Source organism: Bombus huntii, chromosome 10 (genome assembly GCF_024542735.1).
Source record: "Bombus huntii isolate Logan2020A chromosome 10, iyBomHunt1.1, whole genome shotgun sequence".
Classification (NCBI taxonomy): Eukaryota; Metazoa; Arthropoda; class Insecta; order Hymenoptera; family Apidae; genus Bombus; species Bombus huntii.
The window spans coordinates 2,803,536-2,815,343 of record NC_066247.1 but is presented as its reverse complement, the minus strand read 5'-3'; the positions used below and the strand labels follow the sequence as shown (position 1 = coordinate 2,815,343).

Here is an 11,808-nt window from a genome sequence, read left to right as displayed (position 1 = left end):
AAGTTACTTAATTACGTCTTTGAATGATATATATGCCTATATGTATATGGCATCAAAATAATACCTTATGTTAAAGTTGATAAAAAATAACTTTCTTTCAGGGTGCGTATATGTATGTGCCTACTATTTATATTCTTTTAAGAAATATCCATAATATATGGAATGGAAACGGAAGCAGTTATGAAGAATTATCATAAAATTTCATTAAGGTTTTTTTAATATGACGTTCTGCTATCGCTGACATCGAATGTGTTTTTCTGCCCGGTTAATTTCATGTCCATTTAATAACAAAGCAAATTATTTCAAAGTGGTGATGGCTAATCATTACGAAGTACCCAATTGGTACGTTTGGAAAATTTTTATCAGACTGTTCCAAATAGTTACTTAACCATTTTAGATACAATATTACTATCTAATATTATAGTATATTTATAGCATAAAAAATATTACCTTACACATAGATTATGCTTTTCAGGGCTGGGAAGCCACCAGTTGGATTACATTTAGATGTACTGAAGAATGACAAATTAATTCAAGTAAGGGAATTATATATTACGCCTAAAGATTTAGGTCTTTTTTAGAGATATATCAGAAATATTATTTTGTTTCAGAAATTAATGGTTGATGAGAAAAAATGTTACTTATTTGGCCGTAATCAACAATTAAATGACTTTTGTATAGATCACGCTTCTTGTTCTCGTGTTCATGCTGCTCTTGTTTATCACAAACATTTAAATCGTGCATTTCTTGTTGACTTGGGTAGCAGTAAGTATTATATCATTATTTTTAATTTATAACATTTTAATTCATAACTAACATGTTATATTTTATTATACACATTGATTTTTAATTATAAGAAACAGAATCTAATTAAGCAATATGAAATGAACATTTTTAATGATTTAAATAAATATGAAACTCTTTGTTTTTGAACAAAACATTAAGATTTAAGTTATAAATATTATAAATTTTGACTGATTTCTCAGCACATGGAACTTTTATTGGTAATCTTCGTTTGGAACAACATAAACCCACACAATTACCAATTGATAGTACATTTCATTTTGGAGCTTCTACACGGTATTATATTATTAGAGAAAGACCTCAAACTGGCACAAGACCAATTATAGAGGAATTAGAGAAACTATCAGAAGATACAGATGCTGGTGGTTTATTAGGTTTACCTGAAACAGAAACAGAACTTGATGTATGCCTCAAGTAATATTTATATTTAAATTATATTATTAAGATATAGTTTAATAACTATATTGTTAATTACAGAATTTAACGGAATTTAACACTGCACATAATAGACGTATATCTATGCTAGGAATAACAGACGATGAAATTCATAAACCAACTAGAAAACGAAAGAAAAAAGGAATTACGTTCAATGATGATGAAGAAGTAATAAATCCAGAAGATGTTGATCCATCAGTCGGAAGATTTCGTAATCTTGTACAAACGACAGTTGTTCCCAGTAAAGTAAGGGTTATTCCAAATCAACATTATATATATATTTATATATGTTTTATAAATTTATTATTCATTGATATTTTAGAGAATGCGTATGGAAGGAGGTTTAATATCCTTATCAGAGGATCACAATCCTTTAAAGCATCTTCAACCTACAACAACTACACCTCAACTCTATCAAGATTTGCCACCAGAACAGTTTACTCCATCGTCGTTGTCTCTTAATCCATTTTCTAGTGCACTATCTTCATTATCATCTCGACTTGGTATTGCATTACCAAATCCAGCTCCTGAGGTAGAGATGACACCCAATCAAATACAAACAGAAACACCACATGTAGCAGAAATACCAGGACCTACTGATACACGAACGATGGAACCAAAAAAGAAAAAATATGCCAAAGAAGCTTGGCCTGGGAAGAAACCTATTCCAACACTTTTGGTGTAATAATTAAGTTAAGGAGTCTATTTTTATCAGATAGTTTTATTATTTGAGATTTAGGTATTAAGTTATATAAGAATCTATGCATAAATTGCTCGTATAAAGGTTCAGGAAGATATTTGGTTAATAGTCAATATCATTATTAAATTCAATTTAACCATAACTATAAAACTGTATTTTACATAGCAATTTATTCTAATATATATCTTTTTCATCCTTCATTAATCAATTATAATTTTTTATCTTCTTTGTAAAAATCAAAATTGTAATTAAAATTTCCTGTAAGATAAACAAACATAAATAAATAGAGATTACTTTAGCATTAAGAGAATTATAAATATAATAATGATAAGAAAGTTTTTTTGTGATATAGTACATTATCACTAAAAAAAGTTATTTTCATTAATTATATCCGGTAAAGTTACTACATTTACTTATGAATGTTGTATATATAAGATATATTCTTTACAAGTAATAACACGATGATATTGTCTTCAGATAATTTAAATATCTTTATTTGCGAAAGTGACAAATCACTATACCCGCGTACTTATTGTTAGTGCAATAATTATACTGACTTGGAATCTTGAATAAATTCCACTTCTACTATTTACGAAAACAGTAAGTACATTATAATTTACGAGTTTTATTTTTTCAGGTAAAAGTATTGTTTCTAGCACATAGAAATTTATTTTTAATTTAATAATACATCACCCAAAACTTCAAAGCTAACTGGGGGGAATATATTTTTGTTTATTTTATTAATATGTTTTTTTAATAAATGTTATAAAAAAATAATTTTATTAAAAAGATGAAAATAAATAAACAAATCACAAGACATAAGAAGCGTAATATAAAACACCAGTCTCTTTGTACATACAATTAATTTGATCATGCATAAGTCCTTTTGTTGGGTAGCTGAAAAATGCCGAAATACTTGCACGGATTACGTGCATTTATATATATTAATATTCCAACGAAGCATCTGGTGTGGTTGACGATTCGAGTGCGACTTCTTCGTAGTCTCTCTCTAATGCGGCGAGATCATCACGCGCTTCTGCAAACTCACCTTCCTCCATACCTTCTCCGACGTACCAATGAACGAATGCTCGCTTGTGATACATAAGATCGAACTTGTAATTTAATTTAGACCAGGCTTCCTCTATAGCTGTTGTGTTCGACAACATTGAAACCGCCCTTTGAACCTATATCATATTTAACTTTGTAATTGCATTTTAAAAATAATATATAAATTGTCTCAAAATATGTTCAAATAACTGAATTAGTGCTTCAACTATAGTATGTTTAATCCTTTAATTATAGCGTATGGAAACAATACCGTGAAACATTAAATTTGCTCTTTAATTATTACTGATAATGACAGACATATTTATGTAATAATTGATACCTTGGCGAGGTCTCCACCCGGAACAACAGTAGGTGGTTGATAATTGATGCCGACCTTAAAACCAGTTGGACACCAATCAACGAAACGTATACAACTTTTCCTCTTCATAGCCGCAATTGCCGCGTTCACATCCTTTGGTACCACCTCTCCGCGATAAAGTAGGCAGCAGGCCATATATTTTCCTTCTCGAGGATCGCATTTGACCATTTGATTGGATGCCTCGAAGCATTCGGACGTTATTTCTGCTACAGACATCCCTTCGTGGAAAGCTTTATCAGCCGAAACCACCGGCGCATAAGTCGCCAGTGGGAAATGAATCCTAGGATATGGTACTAAGTTCGTTTGAAATTCCGTTAGATCTACGTTCAGAGCACCATCGAATCTCAAAGAGGCAGTTATCGATGATACCACTTGGCTGATAAGGCGATTCAGATTCGCGTATGAAGGCCGCTCGATACCAAGCTTCCGTCTACATATATCATAAATTGCTTCGTTATCCACCATAAACGCGCAATCCGAATGACCGATTGTAGTGTGAGTTGTCAGAATCGAGTTGTATGGTTCTACGACGGCGGTAGATACCTACACATTATTTTTCTTTACGTAAGGATACTGTGTTACCCAACTTCCCATCATATATACAAGGTAATTATAGATAAAACAAACGCGAAAAAAATATCTATCAATTTCTTTCTTTTTGGCTTTGCATACTTGTGGTGCTGGATATACGGCAAATTCTAATTTGCTCTTTTTCCCATAATCATCGGACAGTTTTTGCATAAGCAACGAAGTGAATCCCGACCCGGTGCCTCCTCCAAACGAGTGGAAGACGAAGAATCCTTGAAGTCCAGTACATTGATCCGTCAACCTTCTCACTCGATCCATTACAGAGTCTATTACTTCCCTACCGATGGAATAATGACCACGAGCATAATTGTTTGCAGCATCTTCTTTACCCGTGATTAATTGTTCAGGGTGATATAATTGCTTGTAAGGTCCTATCCTTACTTCGTCTATAGGAAGTTTTGAAATATTCGTATTTTTAACATCACTCGTTATATCAGCCTTCCATAGAGCTTCAAAAGATTTTACGATTTATACAGTTAAAATTTTCTTTTTACGGAAATTAAACTAACCAACGACCGTAGGCTCTAAATCAACCATCACAGCACGCGGTACCATCTTGCCAGAACTGGTTTCATTGAAAAAGGTATTAAAACAATCGTTTGTTCCGGACACTTTGTCTGATGGTATCGTTCCATCCGGTTGAATTCCATGTTCCAAACAATACAATTCCCAACACGCATTACCCATTTGAACACCTGCTTGACCCACGTGCATTGAAATACACTCACGCTGAAGCAAAATTTATAACTTCCGTTAACGATTAACAATTAAATAAAAATAGTCTTCTGCAATAAAAAAAAAATGCTCTACATCGTTTGTAACTTGAGAATAAACATATGTAATTCATTTTACATTGTACTGAACATTGTTAAAAAGAGATATATTGCTTGTGTAATAGAGTATTATGAATTTCATTTACGTCATACCATTTTGATTACTTTAGAATAACACGTATATCTTGAAATATTATTTGAAATTTTCTTGGATTGTCGAACCGAAAAAGAATTAAAGATTTTTCTTAATTACAAGAAATTTTGGAAGTCAGTCATCCGCTACCCAAGAAAAATCCTGTGACAATTTACTTCAGTTGTCCGGACAACGAAATTGTGTAATGAAAATAACAAAAAAAAGGAAAGTTGAAAGTCATCATATATATTGAAAGTCATCATATATATTCTTTAATTGATATTTTCATCGAATAAAACACGAAAACCTTGATAAAATGACAAACATATGTTCATTACATTATGTTCATGTTAGATTATATTAGATCACATTATATTACACGATAAGCTTATCTACATAGTTACAGAAGTTTCATAAATTTTTTCATTTATTGCTTTTATTTATCTTAGTTCCTTATCTCCATAAAACATTACTCATTGCAATTTTTAATTGAATACATGATCAGTGCTTGTAAATATATTTTTTAACGCAATTCACCTTGTTCTTATATTATATATGATCCATTGCATGCTGCGAATAAAAAAGGAAGGATATAATTCTTCCTTCCCTTTCATTAGTACAATTTCTAGAAATAGATAGTTAAAAATAACCTGTTAATGTTTGGGATAAGTTAATGCCCTTGACATTTTCATCACATCCTATCTTCCCACGAATACTATGCATTACTGTGCAATAGTTTGTGATCTCGAGAGCCTTATGTAATTACATACGTTCAATCGATCGTGCGCGTGTTGTGCACGTGTCATGATTTGTTGAATCATTTCTTAATAGGTTCCTTACTATCTCGTAACAGAAAACTCCTAGCAATTAGTTGAGAGAAACGGAATTGTTACTCGTGACTCCTTAATGATGACGCGAAGAATTACTGTTGAATTAACGTAAATGTACCTAATGCTTTTTAGAGTGACTACTCAAATTCTTTTGTGCGGCATGGTTTATTCTTGTAGAAATAGCTGTACTATGTGTAAAACGATCGATCATGGATTCTAGTAAGAAGTATGACAATCCCAATCCAAAATTAACGGCGAATGTTTTTAGTAAACTGATCTTTTGGTAAGTTTTCTATGTTAATTATAATAATTTTTTTAAAATAGAGCTATTGTTATATAAAAATATTTATTATTATATTTAAGGTGGCTGAAACCACTATTCTGGTATGCTAAGGATCATGATCTTGAGATTAAAGATATCTATAATGTCATGCCAAATGATGTTAGTCAACATCTTGGAGATAAACTCGAGAGGTAATAAGCATATGTACATAAGGATAATACCAATATTTTGGAACTGATAAAATTCATATCATGAACTATGTTTGTATTGTCTCCATTCTTGTTTAGGAACTGGATTAAAGAAGTTAAGTCCGCAGAAGGAGCAAATAGAAAACCTAAATTTTTTAATGCTTTAAGAAAAACATTTATGTGGTCATTTGCTCACTATGGAGGATGGCAGTTTTTTTTAGCAGTTGTTTTAAGGTAAGAGCGAGAAGTTTCTTATTGCATAATTTTTATCATTATAATATATATTATTTACTATTATTGTATAATTTTTAATCACTATGGAATTCTAGGGTTATTCAACCATATGTGCTAGGTCTTCTTATCTGGCACTTTGATCCTAGAGCAACATCCACAGCTAATGAAGCATACATTTATGCTTCAGCTGTTATACTTATAGTCTTATGTGGAGCTTTAATTACTCATCATTCTATGTTAGGTTTAATGGAAGTTGGAATGAGAGTGAGAATAGCATGTTCCTCTCTAATGTATAGAAAGGTGAAAACAAATTATTATCCATAAATTTATATTTATCAACTATTGTTACTTAAAATACCATTGCTTTTAGATTTTGCGTTTGTCAAGATCTTCTACTAATGTTACTACTCCTGGACAAATTATAAACATAATGTCAAATGATGTAGCAAGATTTGAACAATTATTTATAGCATTGCATTATATTTGGATCTTACCCATTCAAGGTGCTCTGATTACTTTTATGATATGGGAAAGTGTAGGAATCGCATCTTTAGCTGGTGTTTTTCTTATAACTATGCAAACTGTACCTGTTCAAGGTATGTACATATGTCATCATATATCACTATTACAATTTTGTTTGTGTAATAGCCTTTTAAATTATAAAAGAAGAAACTAACTAATGTGGTTTTATTGTAGGATATCTAGGAAAATGGGTATCAAAATTAAGATTAAAAATCGCAGTTAGGACTGACGAAAGAGTAAGATTAATGTCAGAAATAATTGGTGGAATTCAAGTTATTAAAATGTATACTTGGGAACAACCATTTGAAAAACTTGTTAGCTTTGTTAGAAGGTTTTCTTCAGTGTTTTGTTATGTTATTATTATTGTTATACAAGTATTATAAATTATTAAATGTGTTTAAAATGTATAATTACTTTTTAGTCAGGAGATAGACGTACTAACAGTTGCATCGTACTTACGAGGTTTTACCTTAGCTACTTTTGTGTTTACCGAACGTACAACATTATACTTTACAATTATGGCATATGTACTTCTCGGCAACACTATATCTGCCGATAAAGTATTTTCGATGGCACAATATTTCAATATCCTCCAACTTACTATGGCTATATTATACCCTATGGCTGTATCTGCTGCTGCAGAGGCTCATGTATCTATTAAGAGACTTGAAGTAAGAGAAATAATTATTATCGTTTTGTTCTATGTGGATTTTATATATGTAATTTATAACATAACATTTTTTTAGAATTTCCTTTTATTGAAAGAAAATAATAACATAATCCAGTCACAACAAACCAATGGAGATGGTAGTATTATGATGAAAAATATTACAGCATCTTGGACAGAAAACACAATTGCAAATACGTTACATGATATCAATGTTCAAATAGAACCTGGTAAGCTTTATGCTATTGTTGGTTCAGTTGGTGCAGGAAAGGTAATATATCCTCATACATATATATATATATATCTTCAAAAAGTAATGTCTTCATTGTTTGTAATGCAGAATGCTGCTAATCTTCATGTACATTTTCAGAGTTCATTTCTTCAATTAATTTTAAAGGAACTACAACAGTCACATGGAGAAATAAAAGTAAATGGTACTGTATCTTATGCTAGTCAAGAAGCGTGGTTATTTTCGGGTACAGTGCGCAATAATATACTTTTTGGGCAGTCTTATGATAAAGAAAAGTACAATGATGTTGTTAGAGCATGTACTCTCATTAAAGATTTTCAACAGTTTAATTACGGCGACAGAACTTTAGTTGGAGATAGAGGTGCAGCACTCAGTGGTGGTCAACGAGCAAGAATTAATTTAGCTAGGTACATATCGACAAGAAATAAACGGTATTATGTTGAAATATTAACTTTAAGAACCACTTTTAATTCAAATGATCATTACAACAGGGCTGTATATAGGAACGCGGATATTTATTTATTGGATGATCCATTATCCGCAGTCGATACTCACGTAGGAAAACAATTGTTCAATGAATGCATCAAAAATTATCTTCGAAATAAAACAAGAATTCTTGTAACACATCAGGTTCAATATTTGAAAGATTGCGATTACATTATTCTATTAAACAATGTAAGTAGTAATAATCAAAACTGTCATTATTATATTACTATGCTATTTTTATGTTATATTACTTTTATAACATTGTTATGTTATAAAGTAATGTTTATTTTAGGGCAAAATCGAATGTGAAGGTACATTTACAGAAATTCAAAGCAAACGTACAGACTTTTTACATATGCTTTCGACAGAAGAAAATAAAGGAGATTCGGAAGTCATGGAAATTGATGATAATACTAATCCTGATTTATCTATTAATTATGGTAATGGTAAAGATGATGATGAAACAGAACCAAAAGAAACTGAGGAATTAATGGCAAAAGGAAACGTTTCTAAATCTCTTTATTGGAAATATTTTCGAGCTGGAGGATCTGTCTTAATGATTCTGATTTTTGTATGGTCTTTAATTTTTGGACAGATTGGAAGTAGTGGTTGCGATTATTGGGTTGCTTATTGGTTAGTATCTATTATTATTTCCTTTTAATAAGAGTTATCTTGTGTATTATCTCTCCTTTTTTGTTTTGTTCTTTTTTCTTTTTAGGACAAAACAAGAAGAAATACGCATTAAACGCAATAGTATTAATCATACAGTTCAACTATCGGAACAAAACCACACAGTACCGTTTTCCGCTGACGGAGATACAAATAAATCAATAAATGAAACGACTTTATTGGAGATGGATGATTTTAATAGTACAATTTCAAAATTGTACCCATTAAAAAATGAAAGTTTTGATAATATTGTTAGTAATTTTACTTTGCTTCTTTTCCATTTAAGAAATAGCGACGAATCTTATTTTTTATTTTATATGTATAGACGTGGACTATTAACGCAAGGTCCAATACAGTTTACCTCCATCGTGACACTGCTTTGTGGATTTATGGAGCATTCATCCTTACAAGCATTGTATTGACATCCACAAGAAATATTGTATTTTATAAAATATGTATGAATGCTAGTAAAAATCTTCATAATCTTATGTTCTCGTGTTTATTAAAAGCGCCGATGCTATTTTTTGATACACATCCTTCTGGTAAGTATTTAAAATTATATAAAATAAAATTATACAAAATAAAAATATTATAATGTTAAATTTTAGGTCGCATTCTAAATCGTTTCTCAAAGGATGTTGGATCAGTAGATGAAATTTTACCAAGAACGATGATAGAATCCATCCAAATATTTACAGTAATGGTTGGAATTTTAGTTCAAGTTTTCATTATTAATTGGTGGACAATATTTCCAATGTTTATCATGGGTTTCTTATATTGGCAAATACGAAATATTTATCTTAAAACTGCGCAAGATATGAAACGCTTTGAAGGAACTAGTAAGCATTTTGTAATTTATTAGATAAATATTATTCAGAATGATTAATGTAATATTATTAACAATTCTCTATAAAATTTTAGCCAAAAGTCCTGTTTTCTCCCATGTTAGTTCTTCCTTATTAGGACTAACAACAATTCGTTCTGCTTGCGCGCATAACATGGTTCGGAAAGAATTCGACGTTCACCAAGATCTTCATACTAGTGCTTATTACTTGACAATAGCAACAAGTACTGCTTTTGGATTTGCATTAGATGTTGTGTCTATTTGTTTTATTGCTTTTATTACCTATAGCTTCATCATATTGGATGATGGTAATTTATAAATTTATGCTGTCATCAGAAAAGTAATTAACATTATGTCATTAAATATCTATTCACATATTTTTAGGAAATACATTTGCGGGAAATGTAGGATTAGCCATATCTCAAGTATTAATATTATGTGGAATGCTTCAGCATGGAATGCGTCAAACTGCAGAAACAATATCGCAAATGACAAGTGTAGAACGAATTCTACAATTTACACAGCTCGATAAAGAGGGACCATTTGAAAGTGAACCTAATAAAAAACCGTCTGCACGGTGGCCTTCTAAAGGAGAAATAAATTTCGATCATTTATATTTACGCTATGAAGATTCCGCACCACCAGTTCTTAAAGATTTATGTTTTACCATTAAATCTGGAGAAAAGGTAATTTATTATTGTTTATCAACAAAATTAGCATATTATCTATATATTTAAATTAACCGTTAAGTGTTGCATTTTTAGGTAGGAATAGTTGGTCGCACTGGTGCTGGTAAAACCTCTTTAATATCAGCTTTGTTTCGTTTGGCTAAACTCGAAGGTGCTATTTACATAGATAAATTAGATACAAAACAAATAGGTCTTCATGAATTACGAAGGAAAATTTCTATTATCCCACAAGAACCTGTATTATTCTCAGCGACGCTTCGAGATAATCTCGATCCATTTCATGATTTTGATGATGCTACTCTTTGGGCTGCCCTCGAGGATGTAGAATTAAAATTAAGTGTTTCTTCTCTAGACTATAATGTCGATCAAGGTGGAGCTAATTTCAGTGTGGGGCAAAGACAGTTACTCTGTTTAGCTCGAGCGATCTTAAGAAATAATAAGATTCTGCTTCTTGATGAAGCTACCGCTAATGTCGATCCTGCGACAGATGCCTTAATACAGAAGACTATTCGACAAAAATTCAAGAGTTGCACGGTATTAACCATAGCACATAGATTGAATACAATCATGGATAGCAACAAAGTGCTAGTTATGGATCATGGAAAAGCAATTGAATTTGATCATCCCTATGTTCTACTTAAAAATGAGCAAAGCCATTTCACTAATATGGTCAAAGAAACTGGGAAGCTAATGTTTGAACAACTCAAAAAAATTGCAGAAGAGGTATATTCATATTAAATATTCTCTTGTTTATAATATCTGTTTATAACAATTTGTTGTAATTTGTATAAATTTTTATCAAATTTTAGGCTTATAACAGTGTCTGCACCGATGCAGAATTGCAGTCACTGCCACAAATTCATAATGGTGAAACAGTGAAAGATAATTAGAATTTTGGTAAATACTAATATTGTTCCTACTTACATAATTATTTATTTTATATTTAATGTATAATGACACTTCTTGCGATCAAAACTTCTTTGAAATACTCCAGCTATAATTTTTTAAACTTTGTTTAATGTAAAAATATTGTCCATACACAGTGAGAATGTTCACAAGTAAATTTGCATAAGCAGCATAAGTTTGCATCTGCAAAGCATTGTACTTCATATATAATAGTATTTTTGATATTGTTTAGATATTTTATAATGCAAAATATATTTTATATATGTTGAAAAAGATTACTATATGAAATTATATGTAAATTCAATGTACAATTACTTTTTAATAAAATATATGTACACAAATGTATATATATATATATATATATACATATTGTCCCAAACT

The 11,808-nt window shown here is 30.7% G+C and overlaps 3 protein-coding genes across 6 annotated transcripts; 2 read left to right on the top strand and 1 right to left on the bottom strand.

Moving 5' to 3' along the window:
• The first annotated feature begins 20 nt into the window (after positions 1-20).
• Positions 21-2,537, top strand: LOC126870636 (nuclear inhibitor of protein phosphatase 1). Its single transcript, XM_050628543.1, has 6 exons — positions 21-342; positions 476-536; positions 612-765; positions 987-1,207; positions 1,282-1,485; positions 1,562-2,537. The coding sequence occupies exons 1-6, from the start codon at positions 248-250 to the stop codon at positions 1,922-1,924; spliced, it is 1,098 nt and encodes a 365-aa protein (XP_050484500.1). The 5' UTR covers positions 21-247; the 3' UTR covers positions 1,925-2,537.
• A 163-nt stretch (positions 2,538-2,700) lies between these two features.
• On the bottom strand, positions 2,701-5,649 carry LOC126870626 (tubulin alpha chain-like). 3 transcript variants are annotated; one of them, XM_050628517.1, is made up of 6 exons: positions 5,510-5,649; positions 5,397-5,429; positions 4,463-4,682; positions 4,038-4,339; positions 3,327-3,908; positions 2,701-3,123 (listed from the first exon to the last, which is right to left on the bottom strand). In XM_050628517.1, the coding sequence occupies exons 3-6, from the start codon at positions 4,665-4,667 to the stop codon at positions 2,884-2,886; spliced, it is 1,329 nt and encodes a 442-aa protein (XP_050484474.1). In that variant the 5' UTR covers positions 4,668-4,682; positions 5,397-5,429; positions 5,510-5,649; the 3' UTR covers positions 2,701-2,883. The 3 variants fall into 3 exon arrangements, with proteins under 3 accessions (XP_050484474.1, XP_050484475.1, XP_050484473.1); XM_050628518.1 differs by lacking the exon at positions 5,397-5,429 and having other exon boundaries at positions 5,510-5,631; XM_050628516.1 differs by lacking the exon at positions 5,510-5,649 and having other exon boundaries at positions 4,880-5,474.
• Positions 3,828-11,772, top strand: LOC126870602 (ATP-binding cassette sub-family C member 4-like). Of its 2 annotated transcripts, XM_050628435.1 has the most exons (19): positions 3,828-3,971; positions 5,867-5,972; positions 6,053-6,163; positions 6,260-6,394; positions 6,490-6,694; positions 6,765-6,990; positions 7,091-7,247; positions 7,338-7,587; positions 7,663-7,854; positions 7,954-8,240; positions 8,325-8,508; positions 8,612-8,952; positions 9,038-9,239; positions 9,314-9,530; positions 9,597-9,827; positions 9,910-10,140; positions 10,217-10,518; positions 10,597-11,244; positions 11,331-11,772. In XM_050628435.1, the coding sequence occupies exons 2-19, from the start codon at positions 5,899-5,901 to the stop codon at positions 11,409-11,411; spliced, it is 4,074 nt and encodes a 1,357-aa protein (XP_050484392.1). In that variant the 5' UTR covers positions 3,828-3,971; positions 5,867-5,898; the 3' UTR covers positions 11,412-11,772. The 2 variants fall into 2 exon arrangements, with proteins under 2 accessions (XP_050484392.1, XP_050484395.1); XM_050628438.1 differs by lacking the exons at positions 3,828-3,971; positions 9,910-10,140 and having other exon boundaries at positions 5,693-5,972.
• The last annotated feature ends 36 nt before the right edge of the window (positions 11,773-11,808 follow it).

Coding starts and splice junctions, on each gene's coding strand:
- LOC126870602 (XM_050628435.1), top strand. CDS start 5,899: ATGGATTCTAGTAAGAAGTATGACAATCCCAATCCAAAATTAACGGCG. Junction 6,395..6,489: donor TTTTTAGCAGTTGTTTTAAG/GTAAGAGCGAGA, acceptor ATGGAATTCTAG/GGTTATTCAACCATATGTGC. Junction 7,855..7,953: donor GTTCAGTTGGTGCAGGAAAG/GTAATATATCCT, acceptor GTACATTTTCAG/AGTTCATTTCTTCAATTAAT.
- LOC126870626 (XM_050628516.1), bottom strand. Junction 3,909..4,037: donor CCGTATATCCAGCACCACAA/GTATGCAAAGCC, acceptor AATAATGTGTAG/GTATCTACCGCCGTCGTAGA. Junction 3,124..3,326: donor CGGGTGGAGACCTCGCCAAG/GTATCAATTATT, acceptor AATATGATATAG/GTTCAAAGGGCGGTTTCAAT.
- LOC126870636 (XM_050628543.1), top strand. CDS start 248: ATGTGTTTTTCTGCCCGGTTAATTTCATGTCCATTTAATAACAAAGCA. Junction 537..611: donor AGAATGACAAATTAATTCAA/GTAAGGGAATTA, acceptor ATTTTGTTTCAG/AAATTAATGGTTGATGAGAA. Junction 766..986: donor TCTTGTTGACTTGGGTAGCA/GTAAGTATTATA, acceptor CTGATTTCTCAG/CACATGGAACTTTTATTGGT.